This window comes from Bos mutus, chromosome 9, assembly GCF_027580195.1.
Source record: "Bos mutus isolate GX-2022 chromosome 9, NWIPB_WYAK_1.1, whole genome shotgun sequence".
Lineage (NCBI taxonomy): Eukaryota > Metazoa > Chordata > Mammalia > Artiodactyla > Bovidae > Bos > Bos mutus.
The window spans coordinates 34656378-34679696 of record NC_091625.1 but is presented as its reverse complement, the minus strand read 5'-3'; the positions used below and the strand labels follow the sequence as shown (position 1 = coordinate 34679696).

General features: G+C 42.1%; 1 protein-coding gene across 2 annotated transcripts in view; it reads left to right on the top strand.

The window, feature by feature from the left end:
• The first annotated feature begins 4636 nt into the window (after positions 1-4636).
• The window catches only part of NT5DC1 (5'-nucleotidase domain containing 1), a 114227-nt gene continuing 95544 nt past the window's right edge, over positions 4637-23319 (top strand). Inside the window, exons 1-6 of one of the 2 annotated variants that reach the window (XM_070376396.1) lie at positions 4637-4967; positions 11596-11687; positions 13326-13397; positions 15972-16078; positions 19363-19442; positions 22802-22883. In XM_070376396.1, coding sequence (XP_070232497.1) covers positions 4875-4967; positions 11596-11687; positions 13326-13397; positions 15972-16078; positions 19363-19442; positions 22802-22883 — 526 coding nt within the window. In that variant the 5' untranslated portion in view covers positions 4637-4874. Of the gene's footprint in view, positions 4968-11595; positions 11688-13325; positions 13398-15971; positions 16079-19362; positions 19443-22798; positions 22884-23319 lie in introns of both variants that reach the window. The other variant, XM_005907400.2, reaches the window with a different exon arrangement.

Here is a 23319-nt window from a genome sequence, read left to right as displayed (position 1 = left end):
AACCCTACATTCTATCCCATTACAAGGTTAAATCCCCTGTATGGGAAAGAAGAGAACCTTCCATATGAGCTTGAGGATCCAAAAGCAGAGAGAATTGAATCCTAGTTCTCTTTTCAAAAGCTTTGCCGAATGTCCTATGACAACACAGGGCCATCGCTACAATAGGAACAGTGGGTGAGCTCACAGCTACGTAGAAAGAGGAAGCTACCCGGCCTTCCCTCACCATAACACGTACCTTGCTTTTCTGTGGCTCCAAAGCCAAGAGTCTCCTGTGAAGTTTTCCTTGAACCGCTCAAGAGAGGAGCAGAGGTTGGCTGAGTGAGGGATGATTTCATGGTTGGGGTCACACTAACCATTTTCCTGATGACACTGTAACTAGAGGTGTTTTAGAATTTATGCAGTATGGATGGATGCTGATGGTGTGGCCAGTGTGGCCAATATGGCCAGAGGCAACCAAAGACTGACCGAGACGGTCTAGCTGAGGAAAAGCAGTTACATGGATGCCAATAACCAAGGACCTAAAGTCTCTTCCCAGACTCCTTGACAACATGGTAGACCTTCTGCAATTTAGAACCTTCATACCTCAGACAGCCAAGGCAAAGGGAAGTATTGTGAAGTGACAGTCAATTAAAGAGAAACTAAATTCAAATCAGAGCTAGCTGAGTTCACCTTGAGTTTATCCATATTTTATTTCTGACTTAACATCTGATCAATCGAGATGCTCCATAACAGACTGATAAAGTTGATTACTTGACCCTAACCCCAAACTTAACATTTGTCCTAATTAAATTTCAATCCACTGCTACATCGTTTGAGATCTGTTTGAGTCACAATTTTGCTAGTTAGTATTTTAGTTTTCTCTCCAAGAGGCACTCATTTCACATTGTAAACATTTTGGTTTTTTAATTCACACACATCTTAATAAGCAATTTCTTACCAAAGGACTTCATTCTATCACATTCTCCCCTACACCATCAAAAATAAATACACACAAAAAAAACTTACAGTAAAATTTCTAGGTAGGCCTCTCTTCTTGTGGCAAGAGGAGAAATGGAGAGTAGAAAATAATGTATTTAAATTTGAAGATTAAAGAAATCAAATGAAAAATATTCCTAATGCAGAACTACTGCCATCTTAAGGCCACAGCCCAGTATTATAAATAAGTTTTTGGCTCTATTTCACTAAATGACTTAGAAAGTTTAATTTTTAGGCATTTGTACATTTTAAAGTACTAAATAATCTTAATTATTCCCCTTTAAACAAATTATATGATCCAGAGAAGATGTATAGATTGGCTTAGATTACATAAAAGGTTGAACATTATAATGTTTATTTTGGAGTATTTAGAAAAGCACATTTTAAACTAACAAAAAATTAAACAGACTATTTCCCTCTCTCCCCCCCTTAATAAGCCTGGTGAATATTTACAATTTATATGTTAAAATACAGAATTATAAATCGATAAAATATCACTTAATGTGCTATTTAGCGTCTAAAATTTAAGCTAGCTGATCACAAAGTTATTACCTAGGTACTAACAAATTAAGTAAAAGGCATACCTAAGGTTAAATTTCCTAAATTATAGTATTTTCATTATTAAAATATAGGTCAGTTATAATGATAATATTCAAACCTAGAAAATGATCAATAAAAATCATAACCTATTTCTGAGCATTTAAAAATTATTTTGTAACTTCCTAATTATAAGAAAAAATGTATATATATTTGTACATGGAACACTAAATAAAAAAACCCTAAAACTCCACAGCATGGTATTGACGTTACATACAAATAAAAGTATCAAAATTTTTAAAACTAACAAATAATTTAAACAAATTTCACATCATTTAAGGCTTCCCTGGTAGCTCAGCTGGTAAAGAATCAGCACGATATGTGGGAGACCTGAGTTCTATCCCTGGGTTGGGAAGGTCTCCTGGAGAAGGGAACGGCTACCCACTCCAGTAGTCCATGGGGTGGCAAAGAGTCAGACATGACTGAGCGACTTTCACTTTCCAGTGGCTCCCATGTTAAAGAATCTGCCTGCAATGCAGGAGACCCAGGTTCAGTCCTGAATCATGGAGATCCCCTGGAGAAGAGAATGGTAACCCTTCCCAAGAATACCAGAAATATTCTTGTCTGGAGAATTCCATGGACAGAGGATCCTGGCGGGCTACAGTCCACAGCTGCAAAGAGTTGGACACAACTGAGCAACTAACACTTTCCCCAAAGATCTTTCAGACAATACATGTTAACGTTATTTGCTCATTTGACAGAACAACATCTGTACGTCAGTCTGCTGAGATTGCCTTAACAGAAAGCCACAGACTGAGTGGCTTAAATAACAGGAAATTATTTTCTCACGGTTCTGGTAGCTGAAAGTCCAAGATCAAGGTGCAGGTAGGGCTGATTTCCAGTGAAATCTCTCCTCTTGCTAGCAGGTTGAACATTCTCCCTGTGTGCTCAAGTGGCCTTTCCTCTTATGTGCATCCCTCGTGTATTTATTTCCTCTTCTTATAATCACACAAGCCATACTGAATTAGGTCCCCACTCTTATCACCTTATTTAACCATACTTACCTCCTTAAATCTCTATACCCAAATGTAGTCACATTGGGGCTTAGGGCTTCAACATACGAACTTTGAGCGGATGTAATTCAGTCCCTAATACTGACATATTTAACATATCATTCAAAGAAACAGAAATTAATTGGAGTCTGAGTAGAACACTGAACTTCTGGTTGACAATAGAAGAAGTGTGCATGCCACTATATTTGATAAAAGTTTAATATATACAAAGAAAGAAAATATCTGCCTTTGAAAATAAGCCTATGAAATGAAGTAAATGTCAGTATTTAAGTTCAAGGTTATGTAGAGAGTGAAGGAAAAGAGGGAGACCATCCCACATGTTCTTACAGAAGTTAGACTGAGGTTTAAGATAATGGCCAAGAAAGGTGAATGGCAAGTCATGATGAGTGACAGCTCATTCAGGATGATGGGGTCAGGTTATTTTCTAAACCCTCCTCATTGTTGTAGACAAGGCCTTGAGGAATATGAGGCATGTAAGAGTTGTTTCTCGGCAAGTAGATATGACCATTGATAAGCATGTCCAGGTCTTAGGGCCAACTCCAGTCCAGGATCATGACCACTTAGGCCATGAAAAACCAATCCTTTCATATTCTTCCTTCTAGCAATGAGTGCATGTGTACATTTACATTACTAAGAGAAGTCCCTGAAGTGCCTAGTCCCACAGTAAAACAAAATATCCCCCAAGGAGACTTGTGGCCTTCAATGTGTAGTGTGACCTTGGGACATACTCTAATGCAGGGGCCAAAAAAGAATGCTAAGGTCAATTCTATGGCCAACAGATTCACGAAAAAGAAACAGGCTCAAGTGATGAAATAATACAGCTTTTTCTTTTTTGATTCACAGGTATTAAAGACATGGCTGTTGGGCTTTAACCAGTGAATATAGCTTGATTTTCTTGAGGATTCCTTCCTGTTCCTAGTCCAGACAGATTTGTTTGGGGCTTTCACAAGTCATAATGGAACAAGTTATTAATTTATTCAAATGGGTCCACTGGGTACAATAAGTGTCCTACCAGGTTGAACTATTTATTGTACTAAATTAATTCCTTAATTGGTCTATTAGCCTCATAAGGATTAGTATTTGTAAGGGTTAAGTATAATTCTCAATCTATTATATTTTCATTATGTCATGACTATTGGTTTTTTCCCCTTTGGGCAAAGCCTTCTTTTAAATTTAAAACAGAAGCAGTACAAAAATAATACATTTCTATTCTCTTTTTAATGTCAAGATTGGTATTTTCTCTTGTAAACAACTTAAAAAATCTCAGAGTCCTAGCCCTTCATATCCAGGAGTTCTCAGAATTAAATGCCCTGAGGATCCAGTGTACATTATGAATTAACTTTTCTTCTTTGCATCTAAAATGATACTCGCTATACACAGTCCTTGAGAGAATTGAGAACATTGTCATTCAAATCGCTGTGTTGTATAAATTTTAAAACTTCTTTGCATAAAGTTTTCTTTTCTGCAGCATGTTTTAGGAAGTTTCTAAAGTCCTTTCACAGGAAAAATTCTTCACTATAATAAAAGTAAGATAATCAAATAACAACGAATATTGGTTTCCTTAATCATCATCACTTTGCAAAAATGGTCCTTCACGATTTCTAACAAATTTATTTTCTAATACGCTCCAGGGGGTGAAATGTTGAAGTCCCCCATTTTACTTAGAAATATACTTAGGAATTTTCTAAGGGATGTAAAATTTTTGATTCAATCCATGGTTAGAGATCTTGAGGACAAAATAATAATCTTCCAAATTATAGGCTACCTGGGGCAGAGGGGTATTAGTTGATAACATTTTCTGCAAAATCTTATATGATTTCGCACCCAAGAGTACAGAGTCAGGTGTAACTTGGCTGTCTCACGGTTTCCCTGGTATTTTGATAACGCTGGGGCGCCCGAGTTAATTTTGTGGCAAAGGCTATGCACCAACAGGGACTTAGCGACGCCCCCAATCCCTGCAGCAGTGGCTCCGCTCCTGGCCATATCCCGCCTTCGGATTTAGGGGCGGGGATCAGAGTGGTGAGACTAGGGCAGGAGCCCGCCTGGGCGTGTCACCCGAAGGCTGGGCACCTGGAAGGCCGGGCACCTGGAAGGCCGGCTGCGAGGGGCGGAGAGAAGCGTGGTCGGGGGCGGGGCTCGCGGGCGCGGGAAGAGCGCCGGGCCGCCGTGCGGCGTCCGGAGCCCCGCCCCACTCCGCCGCGCCCCGCTGGGGAGCCCCGCAGCGTCTTCCCCGCGTGCTCTCCGCCACCTTCCGGCGTCCACGCAGTCGCTGGAGCTCCGCGCGCAACTATGGCTCAGCACTTCTCCCTGGCCGCCTGCGACGTGGTCGGCTTCGACCTGGACCACACTCTGTGTTGCTACAACCTGCCCGAGAGCGCCCGGGTGAGTGGCGCGGGCTGCCGGGCTGCCCGGCGTGCAGCCTCCTTGGTGGCGCCGGCTCGAGTTTCCTCCCAGTTTAGTCGGCGGCGGGCGTCTCCGGGCCCTGCAGCCGCCGCGCTTTTGCGCACCACTCGGCCTCCCGCCGCGAGGCGGGGCGAAATGAAGCGTGCATACCCCACCCCTCGGCCCCCGCCCCCCACGCCGTCTCCGCCTTTGCTCTGGGAACCGGCTTCTTTGGCCCAGCCCATAGCCTAGTTTGAGAGATGGGTAGAGAAGAAAAGGGGCGAAGGAAAGACAAGTTGTGCAAGATTGGGTTGGGGAAGCGGTTCCTGGGGCAGAGGAAGGGCGGGGCCGGGGAAACGCGGTGTCCTTTGCAGATCCCCGGTTTTGAAACGTCTCAGCAAATCATCCTGGCTACCAGCAGAGCGCTGATACAGCCACCTGGTTAGCGATTTTTGTCTTCGTCTTTGGCTGCATTTTTTTTTTCTTTTGCATTTCCATGCGACCACCTGTCAGTTTTTAAATACTGCCGTCTGGGGAAAAATTGTGTGGTGTATTCTTTTCTTAGGGAAGAAGACTAACCGGAAAGTGATTAAGATCTTAGCCCTAATTTTGCCTTTTACCAAGAGAAGGAACTAAGTATTGCTCGTCTACTGCATGCTCCACGCAAGTTTTAATCCTAACAACAGCCCGGACCCTTCCTGCACTTAGGGAAGGAACAGGAAGTGGAGTGTGTATGATTCCATATCTGTACCCTTAAGTGAATTGTTCTTCCTCCCCCATTCCTTTAGTTTCACATGGAAACTGATTTTGAGAAATTAACCAAAAAAAATTTTTTTTTTTGGTAAGTCAAAGATTTAAGTATCCAAAACAGAAAAAAACTGTCTATGGTCGTCAAAGCCAGGAATTTGCAGCCAGACTGCCTAGCTTAAGGCATTAGCTCCTCTGTTACTAGCGCTGTGACCTTAGGCAAATTACTTAACCTGTGTCTAGTTTCAGTTTCCTCATCTGTAAAACTGGGCTAATAATTGGATTTACCTGGAAAGGTTGTTGCAAGGATTAAAAAGGTAATGGATATATAATGCTGAGAGCTGTTTCTGACACAAATGGTGGCTTTTGTAGTTACTACTGGAATCATTGTCCAACCTGACCACTTAGGATAGAGTGCCAAGTAGCTGGAATAGACATCAGCCAGGACAGCTCCTCATTAAGATGAGGTTCACTGCCCCAGTTAGCAGTTCGGGTACCTGTCAAAGGTCAAAACAGTGTATGAATTACTCCCGTTTTCTGTGTACAGATGGTTTTTAAAAAAAGTGTATTGTTCCTAATGTGTGTTCCTGCTTTCCCACAGTACAGATGTTTCCCTCCTCATGTTGAGAGTGAAGGAGACTTTTCTCCTCGATTCTCTGGCCACTACTTCGTCTAGGTCTTTGATTCATATTTTCCTTCTTTTGCCTTTCAAATCTTCCCCTGGATTAACATTTTCTTGCACTTCCTCTCTAGTCCCCTTCTTTTGAAAGAAATATTGGTAAAAGTCAATTTTGTGCATGTGTGAGCATACAATTTCAGAATCCAAGATTTCCCAAAAGCAAGAGTTCTTTACTACAAGCTTCAAATATAAGCGATATATAAAGGTTGAAAACGGTTATCTGGTGCATTTTCTTTCTGTTTGGTTCAGTAATCTTTCTGTGTGCTGAGCACCGTAATAGAATTAGGAGTACAGAGGAAACACACAGGTCCTCCGGTGGCCTTGTAATGGGTGAGGATGTTGGAGGGTGAGCTTTGGCCCCCTGTGCTGACGGCAGCTTGCCTGGCCCTTGCTGACGCTTGGCTGTACCTCTGCCAGGGGCCCTCCTTTCTTCATCACACTGATCCCTCATCTGGCAGGTCTCATATTAAATAGCCTGGGCCCCCTTAAGTTTACCTTCTTATCCTGATCCTACCTCCAGTTTTCCATAAAACCTTAATTTCTCACAGCACTTACACACTGCCTTGAATTTTTCCTATTTACTTGTTGGAACCTTCCCCTAGATCCTAGAGCCATGACCCTTGACCTCAGTATCTGTGACTTTATTGTGTGTTCTGTGTGCCAAGCTGACTCTGCACATGCGGAGTTCAGTAAATAATTATGAAACGATTGAATAAATAATAGGTATTTCAGTAACTGAATATGGCACTCACAGTCACTATTCTAATAAGCATTCTGCTGATACAAACTGGTTTGATCCTTACAACAGCTGTATGAGGTAGATGTTATTAACCTCCTTTAGAGATGAGGACTGGAGAAGGCAATGGCACCCACTCCAGGACTCTTGCCTGGGAAATCCCATGGACGGAGGAGCTTGGTGGGCTTCAGTCCATGGGGTCGCTAAGAGTCGGATACGACTGATCGACTTCACTTTCACTTTTCACTTTCATGCATTGGAGAAGGAAATGGCAACCCACTCCAGTGTTCTTGCCTGGAGAATCCCAGGGACAGAGGAGCCTGGTGGGCTTCCGTCTATGGGGTCGCACAGAGTCAGACACGACTGACGCAACTTAGCAGCAGCAGCAGAGATGAGGACAGTCACAGAAAGGATAAGTAAGTAGCTTGTCCAGGGTCACCCAGCATGGTGGGCTGGCCGGCAGGTTTCTGCTGCCTACCACAGGCTTTCTGTGTGCTATAAAGCCCAAAAGGGAGGCCTTGGAGTGAGTGATGCTTGAACTGGGTCCCAGCACAGGAGTGACAATTGGCAGGTGAGGAGGCAAAGAGGAACATTTCAGGCAGAGGAAATATGGCCAAGGCAAGGACCAAGAGATAAGAAACAGCACCTGGATCTGCTGGGTATCAAGCAGAAGGTGGGGAATGGCAGGAGAAGATACTGGAGATGGCAGTGGTGTTTGCATGGTGGGTCACTGAGTGCCTCATGGGCATATTTAATAAGTGCAGTGTGCTGTGTGCTAGGTCGCCTCAGTCATGTCCGATTCTTTGTGACCCTATCGACCATAGCCCACCAGGCTCCTCTGTCCTTGGAATTCTCCAGGCAAGAATACTGGAGTGGGTTGCCACACCCTCCCTCCAGGGGATCTTCCCTACCCAGGGATTGAACCAGAGTCTCTGTGTCTCCTGCAGTGGCAGGTGGGTTCTTTACCACTAGCGCCACCTGGAAAGCCATTTAATAAGTGCAGAGTGTTATGCCAGTGTGGAACTGGGTGCGTCACCTCAACAGGGGCTCAGGAAAAGCATCCTGGAAATGATGACACCTGTGTTGTCCTGGAGTTTCAGACTCAGGAGTGTTCGGGGTCAGGCAGTTAACCTGAATGTGCGACGGGGAATGTGGGGGTCTCTGGCAGCCAGGAGAATGAACATACACAGCTGTGCTCATCTGCCGGCATTTGCCATGGGGCGTAGAGGCTCAGTCTTGCCAGATCTAATTCTCTCAAGGCAAGTTAGAAATCGAAGCTTGTGTGAGAAGTCTGTCAGTTTTTTTCAGTGCCAACTCATTTTCAAAACAGCAGAATTATGGGGTCGCCAGATATAGCGAAGAAAAACTCAGGACATCCGGTTCAATTTGAGTTTCAAAGAACAAAAACATTTTTAGTGTATGTGTGTTCCAACTATCTCATGGGATATGCTTATATTAAAAAATTACTTGCTATTTAGCCGAAAATCCAATTGACCTAGGAGTTTCATATTTTACCTGGCATCCTTCAGTGGGAACCAGATATAATTTGTGGTCTGCCTACAACCCACAGGGCACCAGTTTGCAACCGCTGGGGATTCTGCATGATCATTATTCAGGTGAGACTGTTGGGAAAGTAAGTTAGCAGCTAAGACCAGGAGAGGAAGGGGTGGGTGGTGGAGGCCCTATGCCATGAGGGCTTCTGGGGTGAGTCAACATTAATGTAAGGAAAAGGTTCAAGGGCCAAGGGCTTAGGACTGAAGAGGGCTTTCAAAGACACAGCCTTCCCTGTGTTTCTCAGCACTGCTCTTCTCTGCTTCTCCATACACATTGACCCCATTCTCTCCTATTATAGAACCTTCTCCTCCAAATACAGCTGTGGGCACCCCCATAGGCAGCCCTATTGGAAAGGGCTCTTTGCCTTGGGAAGGAATCTGACCTTATTAGAATCACGTATCCGTGTCTTGATCAATATTGCCAAAGGGTGAGAAATTCCAGTTGTCCAAGGCTGAAAATACTTACCTTGATCAGAGGCAAGTCTAATGGTGTGCAGTAACCATTGGTAGCTTGAAACGGGCCATGGTCGGGGGCATCTGTTCCATGGAAATGAACAAAGGCTGTGAGTCAGGGCTTTTTTTTTATTAACCACCACATGACTGGGGATAATAGCAATACCTAAATTGAATTTACTTGTGTGCCACGCACTGCTTTAAGCATCTGAGGATTTACATTACACATGGGATTTACATCTGTTAATCCCGGGGCACTGGTTTCTTGCAGGCAGGATCATGACGTGTTTTTTTTTTTTTTTTTTTTTTTTTATCGTCCATAGTACTTTGTACTTTCAAGTGACTCAGTACATTTTATGATTGATAATTCATATGAGTGAAAATTCATATAACATAGAAGTCAGTGATTTTCAATCATCTCACAGTTTCAGGAATTTGGTAGGAGCCCCACCCTGTCCCGGAGAAGGCAATGGCATCCCACTCCAGTACTCTTGCCTGGAAAATCCCATGGATGGAGGAGCCTGGTGGGCTGAAGTCCATGGAGTCGCTATAAGTTGGACACGACTGAGCGACTTCACTTTCATTTTTCATTTACATGCATTGGAGGAGGAAATGGCAACCCACTCCAGTGTTTTTGCCTGGAGAATCCCAGGGACGGGGGAGCCTAGTGGGCTGCCGTCTATGGGGTCGCACAGAGTTGGACACGACTGAAGTGGCTTAGCAGCAGCAGCAGCAGCAGCCACCCTGTCCTGAAGGCTTGGAATTTCTGGGTGGTTTTAAGAACTATCACCTGTGGTTCTGACTCACCTCCAGGGTTGAGGACTGTTTGTACATAGTGTTGACTTAATGTAACTCTGAACAACTGACCTGGATCAGGGTCTCATTGTGTGGGGTACATGTATAGCCATTTTCATTAGCTTTATGACAGGAAACAGCTCTATTTGACCAGGAGCCTTTGCTTTCTCTGTACTCATCTCCTGACACTCATAATCCCAATCCTCAACTTGAGCTGTGTGAGCTGTGTGTCCCCTGGACTTGTGTGGCCCTCTCCCTGCTGGATTCACCCAGCTAACTGCTCTGTCCTGCAGGAGCCAGTGTGGACATCACTCCCTCAGGGAGGCCTTCTACTCTTGCTGCTGTATCTATTCCCACTTCCCCTCTGTGCCATTCCAGTGCTGTTGAAACCTGTCATGGGCTAACATCTGCAGAAGAAGGGTCAGGATACTCTGTGTGTCCTCTTGGACACTGTTCACTCTCAAAAAACCTGGAATTTTGTTGTTGAGAATGAAATCTATCGACAGTCAGAAGAGCGTTTACTTTTATGCTTGCTTCCAGAGGTTTTTTTTTTTTTTTTTTTTCCCCTCAGCTTTTCTTACAATGGATAAAAGGAGAGAGTCCCTGTGTCTGAGGAGGTGCCGTGATTCCTCCTGTAGATGATCTGCCCGGTCATCGTGTGTATTTCTCTTTGAGATTCCCCTATAGAAGAAAGAAATCGTGCCCAATTCTTTGTGACCCTATGGACTATACAGTCCATGGAATTCTCCAGGCCAGGATACTGGAGTGGGTAGCCTATCCCTTCTCCAGGGGACTTCCCAACTCAGGGATCAAACCTAGGTCTCCCACATTGCAGGCAGATTCTTTGTCAGCTGAGCCACAAGGGAGATTCCCCTGTGTCAAACGACAAAACTAAAAGTAGTAATGAATTGGATGTTCCTTCATTTAGAGAAAACGTTTCCTGGATTGGGGGAGTGCAGTGGCCCCACAAGCAGTGGGGCACTCTTCCCCAGAGATTTTGGGCATGACCGTGTTTTATAGTGTTAGATGAGGCAATGCAAAAACAGGGTCTGATTGGCTAGGAGGTTGGAAATTTCCTAATAGGGACTGAGGGTCCTGTTCTCCAGGGAGAAGTAAGGGAGGTAAAGCTGACACGGCAGATTGTGATTGGTGTGTGTTAGGTTTCCTTGACAGGGATTTTCTATAAGTGCACACTGATTTAGGTTTAGATTGTGCCAAGGTCTGGGCCAGTGGGGTGGCCTCCACTGTTTGGGGCTCAAGTACATAAAATAGCGTTATCAGCTGTCATGGGGCCTTCTGGAAAGGATGGACGGGGTGGATGTAGAGTGGTCAGTATGTTTATCATCTGGTGAATTGTTAAATCAATTTACAAAGCTTTGTCGTCTTAATGATCTCCAACCCTCTGGGCTTCAGGAGTAGGATTAATAATTGTCCTTGGTTGTGTAATTGTACACTGATAGTGTAAAAAAGACAGCAGCTACCTGGGGCTCGCAGGAGTGCATAAATTCCTAGGAAGGAATGTTAACCCGCCAAGCTTCACAATTAACAGGTAATACAGATTCCTTCCCAGCTATCTCGTGGCTTATTCCATTAGGTCTTCAGGCCTGTGAAGTTAAGAAGGCATAGTGAAATTTACATTTAATCTCTTTTCCTTTCTGTTAACAGCTCATTTATAATAGCTTTGCTCAGTTCCTGGTCAAGGAGAAAGGGTATGACAAGGGATTGCTCACGGTGACCCCAGAGGATTGGGATTTCTGGTAAGCAGCTTTTTTTTAAAGGTCTGTACATTCCCTCTGGTTTTTAATTATTGTGGATAAAATTTTAATGCTTCTTCTTCCATGGAGACAGAAGGTGAAATGTGAAGTTGAGCCAAAGGACAGAATGCCTTCTGTACTAAAAGTTTTATATTTGATGAATTAAAGTCCTTTCTATTTTTAGGCTTGCTTAGTTAAGTATGAAAATTAAGCTAAGAGCGAATGTGACTAATTTGGATATTTTTGCATGGGTTAAGTCTGTCATTATTAAGAGTTTCAGAGATTAAGAACTGTCTCTAAAATGTACATCTTTTATTAAAAGATTATTTTATTGCCCTTCCTATACAGAACTGTGTGAAAAGAGGTGGAAATCATCACGTTTTGAATGCGTGTGTGTGTGCACATGTGCGTGCTCGGTTGTGTCCAACTCTTTTCAACCCTGTGGACGATAGCCTGTCAAGCTTCTCTGTCCTGGAATTTTCCAGGCAAGAATACTGGAGCAGGTTGCTATTTCCTGCTCCAAGAGATCTTCCCGACCCAGGGATCCAACCCGTATCTCTGGTGTCTCCTGCGTTGGCAGGCAGAGTTGTTACCATCGTGCCACCTGGGAATTCCCATGTTTTTAATAAGTGTCTGAATTAGGACATCTGTTTTTGTGTAATTTGGGTAGATATTCCTATAACAGAGGCTCTTGACAGCTTACTCCCTTCCTGGCTTAGGAGTCTCAACTTCCCAAGGTTTCCTTTGTCTTTCTTCCTCGTTTAACCAATAAAATCAAACAAAAGTCCTATTAAACCACTTTAAATCGTTCAGTTAAAAATTAACAGTTGTCCTGAAACGCATGAAAAATACGTCCAGAAATAATTCTTCAGCAACGGTGTTCATCTATTATGCATTCTTCCAGTGTTTGGTTAGTCCTTTTTGATTTCTCCCTTTCTGAAAAGGAAGAAACAGAAACATTTTGCTATATGAAACTCTTATGGAAATGTTACTGTGGACCAAAGTAAATAATGTTTGTAAAGTATCCTGTCCTTTTCTTTTCATTCTGTTGGTATTTGGTGGCCATTATGCCTTCTTGTTTTTATTACTCATAATAATGACTCTGAACCCACTTTTCTTCCCAAATCCCATAAGTCTTTTACAGTGAAGAACCTAAAACTTAGTGTTTGACTTTCTTTTAGTGGTTTTCAATAATATGCCTAGCCCAGAGGGCTAGTTACTATAGCCTGACCTAAATTGAGGCAGAGTCTAAAGAGTACAGAAAAGATTCTGGCTAAGATCTTAACTTGTAAAATATGAATGTGTGTTTGTGTGTGTTTTATTTAATGAAAAACATTTGTACATTTTAGCAGAGGCATACAATGGTGCTCATTTTTTGTTCTGAGTTTTTTTTTCTCAGCTCAAAGAGTTTAGACACTAAATATGCTGTCCTTTGCCCACATAGCAGTTTTCCTCATGTACTTGCTCTGAGGATATTTAATTTTAGAATTCAAGAGCTTACTTGTTTGATTAACATGTTATTCACCTGGGTGGGAGAGTCTTTTTTTAGCATTATGACTTTTTGAAAATATAAGTTACTATTTCTTGATTAAGTGTTAATAAGTATGTGAACTGACTGGTAACCAGACTTTTCTGTTTCAGTTGCAAGGGCTTGGCACTGGATTTGGAAGATGGGAACTTCATTAAACTTGCAGATAACGGCACCGTGCTCAGGTAATAGAATTTAGTTGTGGTGTCGAAACTTTACTCTTTTATTACCATGTAGGATTAGACTGTTAAGGTATGGATTAAACAAGATTATTACTTGAGTCAGTCAGATGAGAGATTGTCTGTGTGCCTGCGGGTCTTTGTAGGACTCGTTTGAGCCATTTAAATATAAATCTGGGAGCATTAGATTGAAAGGTCTAATTCTTTAAATTTAGCTTATCAGAAATATTTGCACAGGAAATACAGTAGAATGTTAACTTGCTTTTTGACCACCTCTACTGCAAAAGAGCCTGGGAATTTTATCATGTTAACCTGGAGTAAAATTGAAGCTCTCTTTATTAAGGAAGAAGGAAAGAATGGACATGGGGTAGAATTGGTGGTCTAGGCACACCCCTCTTTCTTCCACTTGGTCCAAATTTGCCCCCATCATACAGGACTCATGTTGTGTCTCAGCTTCTGGAAGTGTTTCTAGATTCTTCCAGCCTTCATCAGCGTCTCCCCGTCCCAAGCTTAGTGCTGACTCCCTTTCCTCCCCTCTTCTTAGTTAGTTAGTGTTAGTTGCTTAGTTGTGTCTGACTCTTTGCAACCCCATGAACTACAGCCCGCCAGGTTCCTCTGTCCATGGGATTCTCCAGGCAAGGATACTGGAGTGGGTTGCTATTCCCTTCTCCAGGGGATCTTCCTGACCCAGCGATTGAACCTGGGTCTCCTGCATCACAGGCAGATTCTTTGCCATCTGAGCCACCAGGGAAGGTGAGTTCAACACTTTGAGTGTTAATAAGAGTAGGGCAAGCATGGACGGAGGAGCCTGACAGGCTACAGCCCGTAAGGTCGCAAAGAGTTGCACACAACTGAAGCGACTTAGCACAGCACGGAACAGGCAATGGAAAAGCAGCTGCCATCACTGCTTTGTGTTTTACAGAAGGTACCATGGGGTAAGCGTCTATTTTCCTTCCAGTACTGACAGTACAGGCAAGTTAACAGGGCCGTGCAGTTGTGTGATTTATTATTTATGCTGACTCAGTTGGAGTCCAAGAAGAGGATGCTCGTTGCTTTGGGTACATCATTCCTTTTGTACAGTACAGGCTCACACTCTACCCAGACTGTCCCCTACGGTGGAGCTAGCTAGAGCAGATGTCGTTCCACTTCTGATAATTTTGTAATTCATTTACATCTTTTTTTCTCAGGCAGCTAGAGATATGAGTGTATGTATTCATTTGTATGTATAAATAAACATAGATATATATATGCAGACACATATATACATACATACACACAATGCAGCTTTGACCATGACCTTTAATGTCCCTTTCCGATTCTTACAATGTACTTGGCTATCTTCAGTCATGGTTAAAAGAATAGAAATCATTCTGCAACTTTGCTTCTTTTCTTTGTTCTGTCTGTCCCCATTCCCAACATCATTTCTCCAAGGTCTGACCATCTCCATTCAAGTTTGGCTAACCGACCGGCCAGCTCCTCCTGAGTTTATAAGCTTATGTCCTTGATGCCTGCTTTCAAACAATGTAGTAGATACCTTTTCGTACTTCCTGCTCAAGATTCCTCCACCTTTAATATAGCTTTTATTATATAAATGTTAACCTCTCTATAAAAAGGATCCTAATTGTGATTTTCTTTCATTTGCCTTTCTTATTTCATTTCCATTTTCTTCATTTTGCTTTGCTACCACAATCTAGCATTATAATTTCTCATAGTAAACTACATGAAATATTAACTGTTTTTCTATAGGGTAAGATTCTCTTAACCAGGCCCAACCCATGTAAAAGCAGTATTTTGAGCTCAAAAAATAGCTACTTTCTTGTCTTCCTGTTCCAGGTTTTGCCACGTTCATCTTACTGTTTCCCATTGTGTTTTTAGCTACCTTATGTCCTTGAGTGGCACATTACTACCCTGTCTTCATCTTCATAGTCCCTGTGCTTGCGCAGCCCTGGGTACCAGGCACATCTTTCCTCCTGCAGGCCTTAGCTCTTGCTCTGACTTGGACTCCCTCCTCCCCACAGGCCAGCTTCCCACCTAGTCCCTGCAGCTGTTTGCTCTTTGTTCCGTTAGGGAAGTCTTATCTGCATGGTTAATGGACAACTTCTTAGGCAAGGCTTGTCCTATTTCTCCCAGAGAAGTTGTAGTTTATAGATTGGTCTGGGACACCTATCACAGCATTGACCTCAGAGTGTGCTTCTCCTGATCACTTGCTGGTTGAGGGGTGAAGTGGAGGAAGAAAAAGAGCCTTTTTCAGAGAAATGCCTTTCAAAAAAGAGGGGATATATGTTTATGTATCCCATCGCTGATTCACTTTGCAGTACAATAGACACTAACACAACATTGTCAAACAACTATACTCCAATAAAAATTTTAAAAATAAAAATTTAAGAAATAACAACAAAAAAGAGAAATACCTTATAGGATCCTAAATAGGGAAGTCATCCCGTTGAAAACCTTTTTCTTAAAAAAAAAAAACCCTTTAGTAGTATTAGGGTGAATTAATAAGTTAATAATAGCAAGGCTGGAGGAGGGAGTGTTCAAGGGAACCACCGATGAACCGTGTACCTCATCTCTTCAAACCAGGGCCAGCCACGGCACGAAGATGCTGTCTGCGGAGGCGCTGGCGGAGGAGTTCGGCAGGAAGGAGTGGAAGCACTTCATGCCGGACACGGGAATGGCCTTCCGGTCAGGTACGGTTCCTGTGTGGGGCAGCGCCATTCCCTCTAATGTTGTTTTTAACCCTGAACCTGTGACATCAAGACACAGAGAAGTCTTGAGGGGTGGGCTTCCTCCATTTCACCCCTCAACCCAGCATCCTGCTGGGCAGGATGCACAAGACCGCAGTTGTGGTTTCATAGAAACTATTATTTCCCATGTGTGTCTGGTTTTTCTTTGGCAGTTGGTTCTGTTTTATTTAACGTTTTTATTGATTCACCTTTTACTTGTTCTGGAGTAACGAAGACTTAGCACTTAGGAATAATACATTACTTATTCTGTATTTTTATTAATTCGTTACCTGCACAATCCTTTTATTTCTCTGTTCCCCGCTTCTCCCCACATTCATATTCCTCACCTCTCCTGTTTTCTAGAATTCTTTTCTTTACTGCCATTTCTAGTATCTTCTACCATCATCTTTTTGCCACCCTTTACTGCGAGTGATTTTACACAACTTTTTCCCACTCTCCTTAAAGAGTTTTACCATGAGTAAACATGAAAAGATTTTTCAAAAATTATTTATAGACAAAAGATGTCATTAATAAAGAATGATTAAAACACTTATAAATAGACCTCATTAAAAGTCTTAATTGTTAGTTTTTCATTTGTTCTAGGTTTTTTTGGTCATTTTCTCCCATACTGTAGTTTTGAATACACCTATTTTCCTTTCAAAAGTATAGTAACTGGAAAATAGTTGGAGTTATTCCTTATTGCTATCGTGTTTTTATTTGTCATATTTGTTTTTGGGTGGTTTGTTTTCTCATAGTGAGAAGAAAACGTCAGGAAGTATGTGTTAATAATAAAATAAGTTGATAGGAAAAACAGAGTTCACCTTGGGGTTAGGTGTAGAATGCTTTCACACTCAACTTACAATAGCTAGGAAGTTAAATGGATAGATTTACTTTTTATTCAAGTGATAAGGAAGACTCCTGTAGTCTGTCCAGATGTATGTGTACAAGCGTGCATGCGTATTCACGTCCATCTCTTTTAGACTGTGAGCTGTAGCCCGCCAGTCTCCTCTGTCCATGGAATTTACTGGAGCGGGTTGCCATTTCCTAGTCCAGAGTATCTTCCCGACCTAGGGATCAAACCTGCGTCTCTTGTGCCTGTTACATGGGCGGACGGGTTCTTTACCACTGTCCCACCTGTCCAGATGTAGGCAGTTGTAAATAGAGGTGAACAACATGGGTTTGAACTGGGCAGGTCCACTTACACCAGCTGGCTGGCTCAGGCAGGTCTCCCTGGTATCATAGACCGAGAGATCAGATGCATTACGGGTAGTGAGCCTTGGGAATCTGTGTCCACTGTCCTGGTCCCTGCAGCCCTGGTGTGTCATGTGGTGTGACAGCATAGCAGGGTGGGCAGAGATGTATGTGGGCCGTCTTCTCCCTTTTCTCCAAATTCTTGCTTTTCCTCATACTGACAAAGACATCCTAGCTTTTCTTAAGAATGGAAACTAGTCTGAGATGTTCCCCCCAACAATTTCAGCTGTGAAAAAGTTAAAAAACAAGAAGACTGTGACAACCATAATATTCTTAACTGAGGAAAAGGGCATACAAACCTATACAGCCAGTTTGTGAATTAATAGAACTTGACTTTATTTCTTTTATATTCTTGGTAATTTGACATGAAGATATGAGGGCGTTAAGTAACATTTAAAGGGATAAGCATCTGGACCTTAGAGTTTTCTCTTAATTTACTGTGACGCTTCTTCTTTCCAACATACGGCTAACTCTTGAACAACTCAGGAATTAGGGACACTTACCTCAAGAAGTTGAAAATCTTGAGTATAACTTAATTGTCAGCCCTCCCTACTTGGAGTTCCTCCCTGTCTCAGTTTCTGCATTTGTGGGTTCAACTCACTGCAGGTCACAGATCGTCTACTGCTATAGCATTTATTGTATTTATTTACGTGTTGAAAAAAATGCATGTAAAAGTGGACTTGTGCAGTTCACACCTGTGTTGTTCAAAGGTTGACTGTAACCCATTCAATTTTTGGATCATTCAACAAGCATTTATTGAGTGCCTACAATATACTGGAAATTGTGCATAGTAGACACTGAGACACAAGACCGCTATGTTCAATAACCTCATACATAGCTTGCAAATGGAGGAAGGGGGCGGGCAGTTAACAATAATCTGCACAAAAGTAATTGTGACCATTTGAAAAGTACTCCCTTACATTAAACTGAAATCCGACTCCACCTGTTGATCCTGCCTGATTCCTCTTTGTACCAGGAGTTCTCAGGAGAGAGGACTCTGTGAGGTTTGTGCTCAAAGCAGAGTGGTAGCTCCTGCTTGCAGTCTGCAGGAGTGAGATAGCAGTGAGAGTGTGACGTGAAAGGAAAGAACAGAGAAGGGCCCTGGATTCCACCAGGACTTCTGAGGAGAAGCACAGAGAGCACTTCCCAGAATTGTCAACCTGCGGGATAGGAAGTTGGGACCTGCATTCACTGATTCCTGACCTGTCCATTGAGGCTTGCCACATGGGCTCTAGAGGCTTCCAGAGAGAGGGAATGACACAGATGTGGCTTGAGGAAGGACAGTGGTGTTCAACACAGCTGTGGCTGGGGTCAGCCGTGGACCAAGGGGGTGTGACATGGATCCTCAAAAGGTTCTGCCCAGGGACAGCAGATTCAAAAGTGCTGTCAGTGCCAAGGAAGGGCTCCACTTGAACTCTAGCCTCAGGCCAAGGAGGATAAATCAAACCCTCTGCTCTCCAAGATCTAGAGTGTGCCTGTGCTGTGCTTCCAAGTTTTTCTAAGATAAGTACACACTGTGTCCTCGCGTGATGTGAGGACACATTGTTTTTTTTATTCCTTTTCTCACCCTGGCTGTTCTTACATTGTACTGAAATTTGTCTGAAGTTGCATAAAGATTGAATGTGAGACTCCAGGGGATCAACCAACACAGATTAGTGAACGGACTTCGTGGTACTCCAGCGTTAGGTTGATAGTTTTGAAATTCAGTGACACTGATAATACAAATTGTGACTTTTCCATAATCTATTTCATGTTTATGATATAGTCTTTAATTAAAATGTTTTTAATAAAATGCTTAACTTATGCATATCATATTTTATTATAAATAAAAGCCTTCTTTAAAAGACAGTGGATGACAGGATGGAGTAGAGTGGTTCTGAATTGAAATAGAAGCCCCTTTAAGTAACTAAACCAAAATATAGCCTCTTTAGCTAAGTTTCCATATGACATAAATGAGGCATTAATTTGATCCCAGTTTAAAATTGTGTTCTTTTTAGGAAAATACTACTTTTATGATAACTACTTTGACCTGCCTGGAGCTCTTCTGTGTGCCAGAGTGGTAGACTCTTTAACAAAGGTGAGTGGGGACTCATTTCTTAGAAACCATGGTATATTGTTTGGCCATGAATCGGAGGATTTTGAGCTTCCCTGGTAGCTCAGATGGTAAAGAAACTGTCTGCAATGCAGGAGAACTGGGTTGAGAAGATCCCCGGAGGAGGGCATGGCAGCCCACCCCAGTATTCTTGCTTGGAGAATCCCCTTGGACAGAGGAGCCTACATATACAGAGGGCTACAGTCCATGGCATCGCAGAGTCAGACATGACTAAGCAACTAAGCACACACACACACAGAGGACTTAATTATATATGTCTTTTGAGTTGAGATTTTACTCCATTTCCTTTGTAGTTTCAGAGGTTACCAAGGAGGAAAGACATAGAGAAATTGGTCAAAGTATTTTTGGAAAATTAAAAAACGACCATACCTAAGAATAATAAACCTGTTCTCCAGCAGGGGGTGCAAAAATCTAGAAAAAGAAAATACCAAACTTACATGTGGAGAAATATTTCTTGGTTTCATTAGCAGAGTTTTTAAAATAAATAAATGTAAAGAAATTCCACGTGTCTTTTTAAGCATTGTTAGATAGTACAAAACCAGAAAAAATGGGATGAAATGTTAGAAATGATCATTTTGAGCATAGTTTAATGTATATAGATTTTTTTCTTTGTCCTAGGTATCAGGATTAAATAGATCTCTGGTTATATCAGTTTATACTTAGAGCTTAAGAACTATGAACATAAATTGGTTTTATGCCAGAATCCCTTTCCTTTTTGCCTATGTTGTCTTTCAGAATGACAGTGATGTTTCTGATAGGCCTCAATTCAGTCCAGTTCAGTCGCTTAGTCATGTCTGACTTTGTGATCCCATGGACTGCAGTACTTCAGGCCTCCCTGTCCATCACCAGCTCCCAGAGTTCAATCAGACTCATGTTCATTGAGTCAGTGATGCCATCCAACCATCTCATACTCTGTCGTCCCCTTCTCCTCCCACCTTCAGTCTTTCCCAGCATCAGGGTCTTTTCAAATGAGTCAGTTCTTCAAGTCAAGTGGCCAAAGTATTGAAGTTTCAGCTTCAGCATCAGTCCTTCCAATGAATATTCAGGACTGATTTCCTTTAGGATGGACTGGTTGGATCTCCTTGCAGTCCAAGGGACTCTCAAGAGTCTTCTCCAACACCACAGTTGGAAAGCATCAATTCTTAGGCGCTTAGCTTTCTCTATAGTCCAACTCTCATGTCCATACATGACTACTGGAAAAATCACAGCTTTGACAATATGGACCTTTGCTGGCAAAGTAATGTCTCTGCTTTTTAATATCCTGTCTAGGTTGGTCCTAACTTTTCTTCCAAGGAGTAAGTGTCTTTTAATTTCATGGCTGCAGTCACCATCTGCAGTGATCTTGGAGCCCAAAACAATAAAGTCTGTCACTGTTTCCATCGTTTTCCCATCTATTTGCCTTGAAGTGATGGGACCAGATGCCATGATCTTAGTTTTCTGAATGTTGAGCTTTAAGCCAACTTTTTCACTCTCCTCTTTCACTTTCAACAAGAGGCTCCTTAGTTCTTCTTCGCCATAAGGGTGGTGTCATCTGCATATCTGAGGTTATTGATATTTCTCCCGGCAATCTTGATTCCAGCTTGTGCTTCTTCCAGTCCAGCGTTTCTCATGATGTACTCTGCATATAAGTTAAATAAGCAGGGTGACAATATACAGCCTTGACGTACTCCTTTTCCTATTTGGAACCAGTCTGTTGTCCCATGTCCAGTTCTAACTGTTGCTTCCTGACCTGCCTGCAGATTTCTCAAGAGGCAGGTCAGGTGGTCTGGTATTCCCATCTCTTTCAGAATTTTCCACAGTTTGTGGTGATCCACACAGTCAAAAGCTCTGTCATAGTCAATAAAGCAGAAATAGATATTTTTCTGGAACACTCTTGCTTTTTTGATGATCCAGCGGATGTTGGCAATTTGATCTCTGGTTCCTTTGTCTTTTCTAAAATCAGCTTGAACATCTGGAAGTTCACGGTTCACATATTTTTGAAGCCTGGCTTGGAGAATTTTGGGCATTACTTTACTAGCATGTGAAATGAGTGCAATTGTGTGGTAGTTTGAGCATTCTTTGGCATTGCCTTTCTTTGGGATTGGAATGAAAACTGACCTTTTCCAGTCCTGTGGCCACTGCTGAGTTTCCCCAGTTTGCTGGCATATTGAGTGCAGCATTTTCACAGCATCATCTTTTAGCATTTGAAATAGCTCAACTAGAATCCCATCACCTCCACTAGCTTTGTTCTTAGTGATGCTTCCTAAGGGCCACTTGACTTCGCGTTCTAGGATGTCTGGTTCTAGGTGAATGATCACACCATCGTTATTATCTGGGTCATGAAGATCTTTTTTGTACAGTTCTTCTGTGTATTCTTGCCACCTCTTCTTAATATCTTCTGCTTCTGTCAGGTCCATACCATTTCTGTCCTTTATCGAGCCCATCTTTGCATGAAATGTTCCCTTGGTATCTCTGATTTTCTTGAAGAGATCTCTAGTCTTTCCCATTCTGTTGTTTTCCTCTATTTCTTTGTATTGATCACTGAGGAAGGCTTTCTTATCCCTTTTTGCTATTCTTTGGAACTCTGCATTCTGATAGGACTAGATGCTGATTTATTTTTGAGTCAGAATTACAGTCATGTGTTTGTGAAAGTTTCTGTTGAGCCATAGTGCTGGCTTGTAGAAGTTATTATTATGGGATGGAGTCAGCTTCTCATTTTATAGTGACTGTAACAAATGTACCAGTCTTTAAGTATTTTGGGCTTGATATAATTTAAATACTATCTAGTAGTTGGTCTTTGTTTATATAGAAGGATACTGGTTAATATCTCCAAGGAAGCATGGGGCTATAGGGTTGTGTATATTCCTGTTTACTTGCTCTTGTATACTGAAACTCAGGTAAATATGCACAGAACTGTAAAGTAAGCAGCTTTTGCAGTTTTAAGGCTGTGGGCCTTTTAGCTCCATTGATGCCACGGTACAGGAAGTGACATATCCTGATATCTCCTAAGCTATAACATTGTAGATTTGTTATGTGTTAAAAGTAGTGTATATTTTTTAGACTTTATAATGCATGGAAATTTTTATTTTATTTGGGTTATATGGGTTACATTAATATTTAGTCATGTGTATATACATCTCTATAGCCATGATTTTCATGGAAGATATTTTTCTACAATCACATCTGGAAACGTGAGAAGTTTATTGATCTATTTCCTCAAACACGAATCCCTGTTTTACAGTACAGTAATATTATAGTTGTTTGCCAAGTGTTTTCTACTATGCTTAAAAACACAATTATTACATGTGTCACATTTGGATTTGTTTTTTTTTTTTTTTTAGCAGAACAATGGTCAAAAACCATTTGATTTTTGGAAGGACATAGTTGCTGGTATACAACATAATTATAAAATGTCAGCTTTTAAAGGTGAGTAATGTGAAGAGAGACTTTATTTCTTTTACTTTTTTATTGGAAGATCATTGCTTCACAGTGTTGCAGTAGTTTCTGCCATACGTCAGCACGAATCAGTCATGATTATACATACATCCCCCTTCCTCGTTGGCCTCCCTCCCACCCCGTCCGGCTCTCTAGTTATCACAGGGTGCAAGGCTGAGCTCTGTGTTTTGTGACAGCTTCCCACTAGTCATCTGTTCTACACGTGAGCGTGTATGTATGCCTGTGCTACGCTCTCAGCTTGTCCTGCCCTCTCCTTCCCTGGCTGTGTCCACAAGTTTGTTCTCTATGTCTGTGTGTCCATTTCTTGGAGAGAGGCTTTAGATGTTTGTTCAATGCTATGTGTCTAATGAATTACTTAGAAGGTACCTGTTCTTAATGTACCTTAATTAGGATTTAATTTGACCTA